Source organism: Elgaria multicarinata, chromosome 4 (assembly GCF_023053635.1).
Source record: "Elgaria multicarinata webbii isolate HBS135686 ecotype San Diego chromosome 4, rElgMul1.1.pri, whole genome shotgun sequence".
In the NCBI taxonomy this organism is placed as follows: domain Eukaryota; kingdom Metazoa; phylum Chordata; class Lepidosauria; order Squamata; family Anguidae; genus Elgaria; species Elgaria multicarinata.
The window spans coordinates 72,078,080-72,092,134 of record NC_086174.1 but is presented as its reverse complement, the minus strand read 5'-3'; the positions used below and the strand labels follow the sequence as shown (position 1 = coordinate 72,092,134).

At 40.9% G+C, this 14,055-nt stretch overlaps 1 protein-coding gene across 1 annotated transcript in view; it reads right to left on the bottom strand.

The window, feature by feature from the left end:
• SYNE1 (spectrin repeat containing nuclear envelope protein 1) overlaps positions 1-14,055 on the bottom strand; it is a 356,826-nt gene that overhangs the window by 272,934 nt on the left and 69,837 nt on the right. The window contains exons 10-14 of the mRNA XM_063124531.1: positions 13,491-13,598; positions 10,598-10,735; positions 6,681-6,845; positions 2,846-2,958; positions 2,093-2,261 (exon numbers count right to left, since the gene is read on the bottom strand). Of these exons, the coding sequence (XP_062980601.1) occupies positions 2,093-2,261; positions 2,846-2,958; positions 6,681-6,845; positions 10,598-10,735; positions 13,491-13,598 (693 nt within the window). The remainder of the gene's footprint in view (positions 1-2,092; positions 2,262-2,845; positions 2,959-6,680; positions 6,846-10,597; positions 10,736-13,490; positions 13,599-14,055) is intronic.

Here is a 14,055-nt window from a genome sequence, read left to right as displayed (position 1 = left end):
AATGGGGCCTGTGATTGCAAACTTGAAGGCCTGATTTGGACATAACAACAAGCCAGAGTTCCTTATTGATAAGTCATGGTTTGTTGTAGGCTTATGACTCTGGCTTGTTGGGGAAGAGTCAAGCCAGAGTTCCCAATTCACACATAATGTTAAACAAACCACAAGCAGGACTGTGGTCTGAGTAGCCGGCTCCACTTGCTGTGGAAGCATTTGGTCAATTTGCACAAGCACATTGTTCATAAACAATAAGCCAAGGTTCTCCCACAATACCCGTTCATGTTGGAAATGCTCATAGTTCTATAAAATCAACAAGACAGACTTGGAAGTTGAGCTATTTTGAAAGAGAACATTATATTAATATTGCATTCATTCCAGTCACAGAAGGGGAAAATGCAGGGATGCATTGCTGTAGGAGAGAAAATATCAGACTTTTATAACTGGATCACAAATTTAAAGAATTCCAATTCGCTGGATCCAGACTACCAATGAAATCCTATGACGTCCCACAGAATTAATTACACCTACTACCAAGTAAGTGTGTATAGATTTGCAGTTGAATTTAGTTCAATTAAAATCAATGAGACCAAAACTCAACTAACTTAGTCTGGATGCCACCCAATTTGTGGACAGTCACCATGTTGCTACTTTGTACTTAGTCAGACCTAGCTTAATCTTTTCTGCACTGATTGGCAGCAGCTCTGTGTGGTTTAGTGATGTGCGATGCTGGGAATTCCATTTAAACCTGAAAGGATTTCACAGTGTTTCCATTCCAGTAACTGGTGATGGACTGTAGCAGATTTTTTTTTTTTTTTAAAAAAAAAGATTAGGGAAATGTTTATATTTTTTGCGAACAAGTCTTTCCCCCCTCATGACTGGGAATTTATGTAAATAGGATTGTTGCCCCTCCCCCCATTTTTGAGTCCAGTGATTTGCCCAAATGAGAACTTTGGGGGGGGGGAACGTAATTCCCCCGCCCCAGGTTTTATACCAGTGCAGCCTTGTGCAAGTCTGCTTGCCCACTACATAGCCCCTGCAGAGGTATAGTCCCATCTTGTAAATATCCTTGTCAGTTTCATCCTCTCCAGATACAACTTCATTTAGCCCAGCATGGCTAGTACAGAAGGTGGTAACTTGCTGGGCTAAATAAAGTAGTATGGAGAGGATGAAACTGAAAGGATATTTACAAGAAGAGAATAATCCTCTGCCAGACTACATGGCAGGTGAATTTGCACAGGACTCCTGGGGGAAAAAAAAACCCAATCTAATCTGCGCAAATCATGGGACATCCCATTTATGATCTCATTTACACAAACTGCTGCCATAACAAAAAAAATTCAAAAATCTGTGCATTGGATCAACTTGCTACAAAGAAATGGAACAAAATCTGCCAGACCCAAACCAGTAAAATCCATTGAGAATTCACTCCAAAACAGAATTCTCATGCATCCATAACATGGTTTAAATCAGACGTCTTTCCCAAGCCCACTTGGACATGCCAGTGATTGAACCTGTGCGCAACGCCTGTGCTCTTCTATCACTGAGCCACTAGCCCATCATTTATTTCTGAATCAAAAGTTGATCAAAATTACAGACTGAATTAAACAAAATTTTGAATAAGCTAAACATGATGAGTAACCACCTAATCGCTGGAGAACAAAGTCAATGGTTGCTTAGTAAAAGGAACATATATTTAATACATTTGGCATTTTGCAATGTATTCTTCAACCTAGCATCCCTTGCCTGCATGATACAAACATGAGGAATGTGACAGAGGGTGTCCCTTGACTCATCAAGATGTGGGAGGCTTTCTCTCCATCCATCTCCTTGTAATTTCTTTCTGTGTAAAGTAAATTAACCAAGTAGCAAGAGTGATTTAAGAGAGAGAGAGAGAGAGAGAGAGAGAAGATATAGAACAGCATTCCCTAACCTGGTGCTGTCCAGATGTTTTGGACTGCAACTCCCACCATTACCAAGCAATTCCCCGTCCAACACATCTGGAGAGCACCATGTTGAGGAAGGCTGATATTGAAATCAACTAGCTGATTTGTGATGTATAATGATGCATTCAGAAACAAAAGTATGATAAACTTACCATATAGTTTTGAAGGAGTAGTTCAACAGACTCTCTTCTTCCATACTTGATAATCCATGATTTTAATTTTGATTCTGCAAGGACCAAGAGTGATAGCAGACGGTACTTCAGTTCCAAGAACTCCATTTTCAGCAGATGGAGCTCCGATGTAGAAGCAACAAAATTAAACCTAGGCATGAATCACACTATAGTTAAACAATGAAACATTCAATAAGCAGAAAATTATGTTTTCATGCTACAAATGCAAAGCCTGAATGCATATTTAATTTTGCATTGTCATTATCCTGTAGATTGTTCTCTAACAGCCAAACAATTGTTTATAAAGTAAAGGAAGATGTGCCTTATTGCTCAGTCTTAAACATGTTTATACAGAAGTAACTCCCATTTAATTCAGACCTTGCTTTCTTAGAATTCCAATCTTAATTATTTTTATTAACAAGTGATCCCTTTCTCACTTTTCTCATAAACATCCCAAAGGTGTTGTTACATAATGTTCCTCTTAGTGCTAAGTAGCAACAAGCAACCAGCCTTAATCCCCTGACCCCCACAAAAAGATCCATAGCTCATTTAATTTAAGCTCTTTTCAATCATTTCAGTTACCAGAATAGGTAATTCTAACATGGAACACTCGTTGTTTCCAAAGCTATTCGAAGCCCCTTTGAAATGTAACAGACACTGATTTTAACTGAAAAAGAACATGAAGCAAACAGATCCTTTCATCACTACTGCATTTAAGCATGAAATCAGACTTACCTCTCTGCCATATCATCTAGCTGCTCTGGTGGAACAGGGACTCCATTGACAGATCGAGCTCTGTGGATCTCCTGGAATGTCTTTTTATAATCATCCACATTTTTAAGTACATCCTAATTTGGTTTTGGTTTTTTTAAAGAGAGAGTGAAGGAGAGAAAAAAGGTTCACAGCAGGCAATTTTAATATATATATATATATATATATTAAAGCTGCACTGATGACTCAATGTATGTGATCATGCTGTCACATTTATATGCGAGGTAAGGCATTTGAAGCAGCATGAGCTTCTAGAGAACGAAAGTGCCTTCTGAGATACTGTGCTAAAGCAGTGCCTAATAATTCTGGCACATTTTAAAATAGGCAATATGGGCACTGCCTAAAGCACTCAGAAACATATTGCATGAATCTATCTATCTATCTCTCATTTTTTAAGAAAAAAAAATCAACAGCTAGCAGTTGATAACATTTGAAGTTATTCCCCACCCCACCCCCACTTATTGCACAGTTTATACCTTTATGACATTACAACTAATTTCTTCTGCCTTTCAGATTTAGTTCTCCCATGGTCATTGTGTTGTCAATGTACAGTGATAAAGAGAGCTCAATGGTTATATTCTGTGTTCCATACGGAGGTGAATGCAGCTTTTAAACCATGTAGTTGATAAAGATAGAACCAGAAAAAGAGTTCTTCTCTGTAGTATCTAAGCAACAGTACTTTGCAACAACATTTGTTGGAGGTTTCTTACTGAAATGAATGACTAGTAGTCATTATCTAACACGTATCCATAAAAATAACATGATATAGTCTCAAAAGGCTGTTGCAGTGTAAGGATTTTGTAACATTGGCATTTTTTGTATAGCCCTTGCTATGTAACTTGATTAGCATCACATTGATATAAATAAACAGGTAAGAAAACCTACTCCTGGCTACGCTAATCTGTTCTGGCAAAGACAATGGACTACATGTTGCACAACCCATTATGGAACTCAGTTGCACAAGAGTAATATGCAACTGCTTGTGCAAACTGCTTGTGCAAACGTACCAACCAAAAAATACAAAACAAAACCCTGTTGTTTTTCACCTGCTGATATTGTGACAACATTATTTTAAAATACTGTTTCTTACCCTTCTTTTTATAACTTCACACATTCATGTATACCAGCAGTGGACAATGTGTGGATCTCCATATGTTTTGGTCTACAACTCCATCATTCCTCACAATTGGCAATGCTGGCTAGATGTGAGATGAAGGCCAAAACATCTGGATGGCTATAATGTGCCAACTGCTGATGGACATGAACAGGAACATAATATCTATAACACATTCAAAAAAAATAAAGGGTTGTATCTAATACACTATTATTATTCCAATGTCATTTTGGATATAGTTAAAAGACGAAAAATGAATTCTCTTGTCACAAACTAGAAAACTCTGTATGAAATAGTATTGAGTAAGACAGTTTTACTAGTACTACCATGTTCACACTCGGGAGGGGGATCGCTTATCTAAGTCTAATAAAATTTATGTCAGCATAGTGTCTAAGCCAATAAGAATGCCACAAGTGAAATTCAAATATTGATAATAATATATGCAGCTCCCCTTCTTTTGCCTTGAGGAGGTTTTTTTGCTTGTATCAAGTAAGCCTACAGATGTGAAGGCCTGGAAAAAACCCAGAAAAATTGGGGGGGGGGACTTCTCCCCATTTTTTTCTAAAGCCTTTTTTTGTTTTGTTTTTTCTGAAAAATTGGGGGGAAATGAAGAAAAATGGATTATGGAATGTTCTATTTTAGAAAGATGAATAAAATGTTTAAGACAAGGTGTTCATATATTTACTTCTTGAAATGATTTCTAAAAACTACGTAAAGTATCAGGTTATTACAATTTCTGTGCACCGAGGACAAGCAAGTCCTAGGTTGCAAACTGAGACTGAAACTGATAGTGATCGCTATAGCTCAGAAAATGAGTCTGATTAAATTTCATGCATATTCATTGAATCTTGGTTCCCCCTTTTTCTCAGTTCTTTTTATGGGAATGGGTGCTTTATGTCTGCTTGACACTGTGGAGGACTAACGGAGACATAAATAATGTTCTTTGTTACTAATGCTGATGGTTTCTTTTGAGTTTTTTTATTGTTTTTTGCCTGCTCCTCATAAACTGGCAAAACCAAAGAGGTTCCTTACAGTTCAAGGAACTTGCAGCTCCATTTGTTACAAAAAAAGGTAAAAATTTAAAAAAGTAAATTCAATTTGTAGTAATTGTTTGAATACACTGTGCTTTTAATAAACCAAATGTGATAATTTTATGCCAAACCAACTAGTACATAATTACATTTTAGGTTTCTAAAGTAAAAAAGTCACTTTCAATTTTTAAAAAATGCTAATATTGCATTTTTTTCATTTTTTCTGAAAATTTCAGTTTTTTTCTGAAAAAAACACCAAACGTTTCTTCCCATGGCTTCAAAATTTCCCCCCTGAATTGCCCTTGGCTACATGTGTGCAGGCATATGTCTGATTCAGAGCACCAGCCATTCTTTGAAAAAAGAATGGTGTGTGCATATACATTTCCAGCCATTCCTCTCCTTCTTGGAGGCCCATTCAAGCCCTAGGAAGATTCCTTCCTACACAAGGAACTACACCTGTGGGGTCAATCTTATATCTTCAAAGATCTGAATAAACAAATTAATCACATAGCATAAAGTAGTATATTATACCCTCCAGTATCCAATTTGGAATAAGGCCTCTTAAACTGGATAGATTTGGGGGACATTTGCCAGATGCTCCAAACTAATCTGACCTAAGAAGAACCCATTAAATCTGGTGTCCAAAGTCCACATTTCTCCTTCCATCACTTCTTATTAGTAGGAATAAAAAATCATTTAACTAAATATTGTCTTACAATCCAACATTTTTCAACTATATTCCTGCTTTCGTCTGTTAACTAAGGCCATAGCTAGACCAAAGGTTTAACCTGGGATCATCCAGGGTTCACCCCTGCCTGAGCACTGGATCCCCTGTGTGTCACCTAGATGAACAGGTTTGACCCCTGGACAATCCAGGGATAAACCTTAGGTCTAGCTGTGGCCTAAGTAAAGAGATGCTACACAATTAATAAAAGAAAATTATATTAATAAAGAATGGAATAAGGAAATAGACGGACTAATGATTCCAATTAAGTAATCAGGAGAGCTTTATAATAAAGCAGTTCAAAAGATTATTCAGGAGTATATAACCAGTAAACATCATTAATACAGTGTCAATATCAAAGGATAATGGGTTGTATTCTTCTTTTTTAGATAAAAAATGTTTCATTGGTTTGAAAGAAACTATCTGAGACACACATTTGAATCTTTGAAATTAGTTAACAGCACAATCCTATACAAGTTTACTCAGAAGTAAACCCCTCTGAGTTCAATGGGCTTTCCTAACAGATAAGTAAGTATAGGATTGCAGCCTTTTAAGGAGAAAATCCCTATATTTTATTTTTTTGGAAATAAGTTTGATTTCAAAAAATATGGCAGAAATAGCATTCATATTTAGGCTTTCATCCTGCAAACTTCATAGGATGATCTCAGAACAGTAAATAAGATCACAGGCTTTTTTCAGTATAGGACCTCTTTTTCCTACTATGAAGGATAGTAACAGATCTCAGCATTCTTTCTTTATTTACAGCTTTTAACAAAATAAACCTATTTCACTCATGCTATCAACTCATGCTACATTGTGCATTAAACAATTTAGGAGTTGCAATATTTAAATATTAATATTTAACCATAGTTAAATATTAATATTTAATTGTATGTTAATATCCTCTGAAAAAATACACTATATACAAACCTTATGCTGTTCAAGTTTCCTATGTATCATATTTGCAGTTTCCTCATGAGCTTGTTGAATTATGATTTCTTCTCTAAGGAAAGACTCTGCCCTATAAAGCCAGGCACCAATACTGCCCAGGGGAGCAGGAAGAGATTTATCAAGATGCAGATGCCATTCAAACAGCTAGAAAATAGAAACATTAAGACTATTGTTAGTGTGTGTGTGTGTGTGTGTGTGTGTGTGTGTGTGTGTGTGTAGAGTTACTTAAAAAAGGAAACATGTTTGATTCAGAAATCACAAATATGCATTAAATTGTTGATAAATAATGATGCTGTGAATACGATACTAAGAATATAGTTTAGCTTTTACACTACAAATAGAGGTTTCAGTATAAAGATTTACTTATGGGTACTTGAATAAGCTGGCACTTCCTTAAATAAGAGACTGCACACAAGTTAAATGTAACCAATTAGCTAGCTAGCATTACTATTGTCAATCTACTATAATAAAAATATATAAAAAATCAGAAAGATATATATAAATCAGAGTTGAGTAAGAAGTTTCAAGCATCTGCACCATCATATACACCTCCCCCTAACCACTTTTCCAGTTCTCCTTCTGCATTGGCATCTCCAGGTCATTCCAGGTCCAGGCTTTTGTTTGTGCCCCTATCATCACTAACATTCTCAAAGCACAACAGCACAATCTCACCCAATTCCATTTTCCCCCAACCTTCCGTACAGATCTATATCCTGAGACGTTTTCTTTTTGTGCCTGGACCAGCAATAAGCCATTATCAGGAATGTAACTTTGGCCTAATCTACACCAAGCAGGATATTGCACTATGAAAGTGGTATATAAAACACAGGAGCCACACCAAGCAGGATAGAGCGGTATGAAAGCGATATATGGTATGTGTCAATGGGCCCCAACAGTTGTCAGTGCACTTCAATACCACTATAAAGCAGTAGTGTGGCTCGCGCCTTTTATATACTGCTTTCATACCGCTTTCATAGTGCAATATCCAGCTTGGTGTAGATTAGGTCTTAGTCTCCCAAGACAGCACATATCTGGAAAAACACTTGGGGCATGTCTATTAGGGCTGTGCATGCCCCCCCCACTCCTCCCCGCTCCCGCTCCGCCCTGCCTTAATCCGCCTAGGATCCACTCTGCTCCACTGTGGAGCTCCGGCTCTGAATCGGAGCTCCGCAGCGGCAGGCCCCCCTCTCTCCTCCCCCTTACCTGCTTCTGTCCCGGCCCGCCACCAGCTTCACTAGAGCCCGCGGCTCAACCAGGAACTGTAGGCCCCGCTTGCGGCCTACACTTCCGGGTTGAGCTGTGGGCTCTAGTGAAGCAGGCAACGGGCCGCAATGGATGCAGGTAAGACCCCCCTCCCCCTTACCTGGCTCTGAGGCCATCGCCACACAGGCCGCGGCCTGGTCTTCCTGTTTGAGTTCTCGGGCTCAGTTGAAGCAGTTGCGGGGACGCGGACGGATGCATATAAGAGCCCCGTTGCCCCCTTACCTGGCTCTGCCGCTGTCGCCGCACAGGTGGAAGTGGCGGTAGGGCCAGGTAACCCCCCTCCTTCCTCTCCCTTACCTGTGTCCGTCCGCAGCTGCTTCAACTGAGCCCGAGGACTCAAACAGGAAGAACAGGCCTGTTCTTCCTGTTTGAGTCCTCGGGCTCAGTTGAAGCAGCTGCGGGGCCATGGACGGATGCAGGTAAGAGCCCCCCTCCCCCTTGCCCCCTTACCTGGCTCTGCCGTTGTCGCCGCAGGGGCAGTGGCGGCAGGGCCAAGTAAACCCCCCTTACCTTTTTTGCGGCACTCCGGATCAAGGTGAAGGATCCGCCTTCACTTCGATCCACTCCGCGATGCTCCGCTACTCCCCTGATCCTCTTCGCCTTCGCCTTAAGGGGAAGCGAAGCACCCCAATCCACTTCTGCTTCTCTGGTCCGAGGAGAAGCGGAGCACAGCCCTAATGTCTATACCATGCTGTTATCCCAGGATCAGCTCAGGAGCATCCCTGTGCATCCCCTGTGCACAGGGGATCCCGGGGGCAACCAGGGATGGGCAGGGACTACCCAATTTTTCCTGTGGTCTCGGGAAGATCCTGAGCTCTGCGGGGGTGTGGACGCCCATCCCAGCTTCTTCCAGCTTTCAAAACAGGCTGTTCGGGGTGTGTGTCCATGGCTTTTGGGGGTGGGGAGGCAGCAATTTCACCATCCCTGGGATGGTGGGGTGGGTGGGTTTGGCTGCGGAGGTTTTTTTGTTTTTTTTTAAAGAAAAACTTATATTTTCCCCCGGATTAGGGCCACGTGACTGGGCATCTCTTCTAAAAATAAATAAATGCCTGAGACGTCCGTCTTCCCTTCCAGGACATTGTGCAGCCATATAGAAGCTGGGGGAGGATCATGGAAGCAGGTAAGTCCGTGACCCTCCTCCCTCCCTCCTGCTACACCCTTAGGTGTAGATGAGCTCCTAGTAGCTCCTAGTGGGGATGTTGGAGTAGGTTTCAGGGCCACAAGAGAGATACAACCGCTATAACGTGGGAACTAGGAGATACTGATAAGAGCTTGAATACTGAAAATACTTGTACCACATTTTAAAATTCTTTATTTCAAGTTCACAATTGGCCATTAATGTTTTAACAAGTTTATGGACAGGAATGGATTTCTATGCAGTAGACCAGAGGTTCCCAAACTTTTTCAGGTCACCGCCCCCTTGGTTCCACAAACTCATGCCCAGTGCCCCCTACCCTACCCTATAAAAATCATTATTCAGAACAGCGATGTTCAACGACCCACTAAGGTAGATAATAACAATAAAATTCAAAACAGTAACAATTAATTGAATATTTAGTCAAAATCCAATTACATTTTTTTAGTTTATTCAATTAAACGTAATTGATGAACATGATCCAGTGATATCATCTTTTCAAAGTCTGATAGTCATTTAGCAAGAATATTAGGTATCACATTTAGTAATTAGGGTAGAACTCAGCCAATGTATAATTAACTTTTGTAAACTGCCCAGAGAGCTTCGGCTATGAAGCGGTATATAAATTTAATAAATAAATAAATAAATAAATAATATAGTACCTCACTATTCTGTAAATTCTTAATGTGATGGATAGGCTTCATGAAGTGATACCAGTTTCCCAATGTCTGGTTTAAAGTCACTTAACATGAGTCTTAAATCACCACATTTAGTAATCTGGAGTCGATTTCTTTGCTTGGAGAGAAGTAGGCAGACCACACTAAAACCACATTCCACCAAATAGGATGTTGGAAATGCAACCAGGAGCTTCTGAACCACTCTCCGTAGTGCAGGAGAGCGATCAGAAATTTCCTTCTGTAACCAAAACTCCTGGTACAAAAAAGACCACCTCGAGCGCCCCCCTGCCGCCCCTTTGCCTCTTGATGCCCCCCTATGCAATCCCACCACCCCCAAGGGGGCAGTACCACCCACTTTGGGAACCACTGCAGTAGACTAATAAGGGTTTGACATAGGTACAGCTCAGCAAAATATCTCAGCCTCTAGAGAAAAAGAGATGTGAAATTTTGGGGCTTATCTGGCCAAACCTGGGAAAGCTCCAAATCCAACAGAGCTACAGCTTGTGGAAGCTCAGCAGCCCTTTCATATACTCAGCCAATGTGGCTGATAACAGCATTACCTCCAGTCCTGGCTCCTATCAGACAGGTTGGTAGAATGCTGAAAGAAAGGTATGAAAGAGTGGGGAACTTACACTTAATCAAGAGGGGGAGATTCTCCAAGGTTGGTCAGACAAGACTAGGAATCTCACAGCTGTTTTGCTCTGTAGGCTCAGAAGCTTAGTACCCTAAGTACTAACGTAGGGACTGCACAGTCCGCATGAAGACATTAGTAAAGTTTTCATCTGTCTTAACATCTTATATGATAGTTTTTCTAAACTTACCCGAGACGTGACTCTGTCCCACGCCTGCTTCACCAGAGCTTGATCAAGTGACAATTTGCCATCCTTCCTTAGAGACTGGATGGCAAGTTCAATCTGTTTCCTCTTTACTTCATACTGTACTCTGAAGTGTTTAAATGACTGCAAGAAATACAGGGGAGCAAGAATAAGGTGTGGAAGGAAAGGAAGATTAGCAGAAAAGAAAAGTAGACATAAAAGCTGGTGAGGGCTCAAGGAGGAGCAGCAAGAAATGAACTTCCCATTATGCCCACATATATAGGTCAAAAGCACGCACTGCCTCTGTGGCCTTCATGATGTGAATCAGGCACTTTCTACATCTCTCTTGCATCTGGAAAGCTCTTTGAGCCCTTTTCAAAAAGCAGGAGTACAGGGCTGGTTGATAAGTAGCCAGGGACCTCAATAGACACTTTTTGTTTAGCTTGGAGCTCTGGTCAGCATCAAGTGGCTAGGTCTATTTACCATTTTAATTCCCACAATGCCCCTACAAAATGCCAATGTGGGGCATGGTGGAAAATTAAAATGGCCATTAGATACAGTTGTCTAGTGCTGCTCGCAGCAGTGTTGGTGCATGGCACCACCAGGTAAGCCTAGCAGAGCCTACCAATGGAGGGTGATCACTAGAGAGCACTTTGCCCATGGCCCACTCAAGCCTGGAACTGGCCCTGCAGGGACAGTAAGGTGGGTTTGATCTGCAGAGATATATGCATGCATGGAGGTTTCTAGTTCTACAAAGGCCTTGATTACAGTTTTAGATAGTTGATGGGACCTAGGGCTTTTGCACCACGCAGACTAAATCCATAATTAAGCTGAAGATATGGTTGGACCCGACTAATTATAGTTTGGATGTGTGTGTCTGTCCATATATAATCCTCTCTTTACATGAACTGCTTCATTTTTAACTAATCCCACCTGTGAGATCAAAAACTGGTTAGCAGTCTAGCTGCTGTATCTTTACATCAATTGAAGGCTCTGGAGACTATTCAAGAGTAGAGAACTGCAGTAATCTAAGTGGGATACAACCAAGACATTGACAACTGTTGCCAAATCAAACTGACTTTGGGAAGGTCACAGCTGGCACACTAAACAGAATTGTATAAACACACCCTTTACCACAACCTTCACCACCTGTAGATAGGGATGGACGAACCACCCTGCGCTCACCCCGCGTGCTGCTCACCGGAACCCTGCCATTTACCTGCCCCTATTTGGCACACTTGACAAGTCATCAGGCAGTCTGCAAGCGCCCAGCATCTGGCTGCCTGTGCCCTCAGCACATGGCCATTTTGTGTAAAAATGACAGCATATTATTTCACATAAAATGGGCTACCATTTTTATGAAAAATGACAGCTCACTGAGGGGTCAGGCACCACCCACCAGACACCCATGAACGGCCCAGCAGCTTGTCCAGAGTGTCAAACAGCAGCAGGTAAATGGCAGTGGTCTGGAGTCCAGGAGAGGGTGAATCCCAATCCCCAAGTCAGGCTTTCTAGTAACTAACAGCATCTCCACTTTGTCTGGATTTAACCTTAGCTTGTTCACCCACATCCATTATTGAACCCAAGCAATGTTCAAGGGCCTTGACTGCGTCCTTGATATTAGGTGACAAGGAAATGAGCCAGTGTCATCAGCATATCAGTGCCACCTTACCCCAAAGCTCTGAATGACCTCTCCCAGTAGTTTCATGTAGATATTAAACAACATGGGGGCAGGATAGAATCCTTTGGGACACCACAGACCAAACAATAATCCGCCAGCATGACCTTCTAGACACTATGCAACAGAAAGAACCAGAACCACTGTAAACAGTGCCCCCAAGGACCGGACACACTAAAAGCAAGAACAGCTGGCAAGAACAGGGGTTAAAACTAAATCATAGGGCTGGAAATGCAGACCTTAAAAGGCTTGGAAAGTAAATAGGTGGGCTTCCCTAGGGAAAGCCTTCCAAAGCTAGGAGGTCACCATTGAGGAAGTGCTCTCTAAATTTCTAATTCAGCTTATTCTTTCAGTCTTTTAATATTACTCTGATAGAAAATTTGACAAACATTTAAAAGAAATTAAGGGCATAATCCTATGCATGTTTATACAGAAAAAGGTCCTACAACTCTAATGAGGCCACACTAATGTGATCACATCTGGGGTATTGTGCACGATTCTGGGCCCCACATTTCCAGAAGGACATTGACAAGTTAGAACAGGTTCAGAGAAGGACAACAAAGATGACAAAAGAACTTGAGGACATGCCCTATGAGGACAGGCTAGAGGAACTTGGGATGTTCAGTCTGGAGAAAAGAAGACTAAGGGGAGACATGTTAGCAGTGTTCAGGTACCTAAAAGGATGTCACGGAGAAGATGGTCAAGAACTATTTTCCATGGCCACAGAAATTAGGACCCGAAATAACGGGTAAAAGTTACAGCTACCTAGATTCCAATTAAATATAAGGAAAAACTTCCTGATGGTAAGATCTGTACAACAGTGGAACAGTCTACCTATGGAGGTTGTCGGTTCTCCATCTCTGGAGGTTTTTAAGAAGAGGCTTGACAGCCATCTCTCACCTCTAATTGGTTTTCCTGCACATTGCAGAGGGTTGACCTAGATAATCCTTGCGGTCCCTTCCAACTCAACAATTCTGTGATTCTATGACTCCCAGCATGTCCATGCTGGCTGCGGCATGCTGGGAGACGTAGGATTCTTTTCTGCCTAAAAACCCATAGGATTAAGCCCTAAGTGAATGTCAGTGAATAGTTTTTGTAATTTTGAGGAAAGGAGAATGAAAATGCAAGACCGTATCTAATAAAAGTTACTCATCATGCTTCAAGGAAAATTAATTTTAAAGAACCAAACATTACACTTTGTAAACAAAAAGGGGGTATTACCTGGTATTTCTCTTGCAAACTCACTTCCATCATTTGTGTTCTTGTCAAATCTCTTTCAAATTGTTCTACCCAAATTTTCAGATCTCTTAGCATTAGTCTGTCTTCTTTCTGTGTCAGGAAAAGCATTGTCTAAATCAAAAGCACATCCAACTTAAATGTATGATTGCAAATGATAAGTAAATATGAAATTGTTGTGCAAGTCCAGTTTCATTTTCTAAAATGAGTGTAGACACTGGTATCCCATTTCTTTCTTTCTTTCTTTTTTAATAAAATCAATGGGGCTTCATACAGGTGAAAGCATACTTTAGATATCATCATGATCATAGTCAAAGTCAAATTGTTGTGATTGAAAAGTCACTTTCTGTATCATAGAGGCTTTTGTTGCAAAAATTAATGTTCATTGTAGAATCCTGTGCCAGGAAAGTGAGTCAGGGCTTGTCTAGTTGCAGTGGCTTCAAAAGATCTATGAAAGCCCCTTACTGCAAATCTTCAGTGATGCAATTGCATAGGCAACTGTGGTGCACCTTTCAATGTGGTGTGAATTTGTTCTGGTGCCACTGCTGTC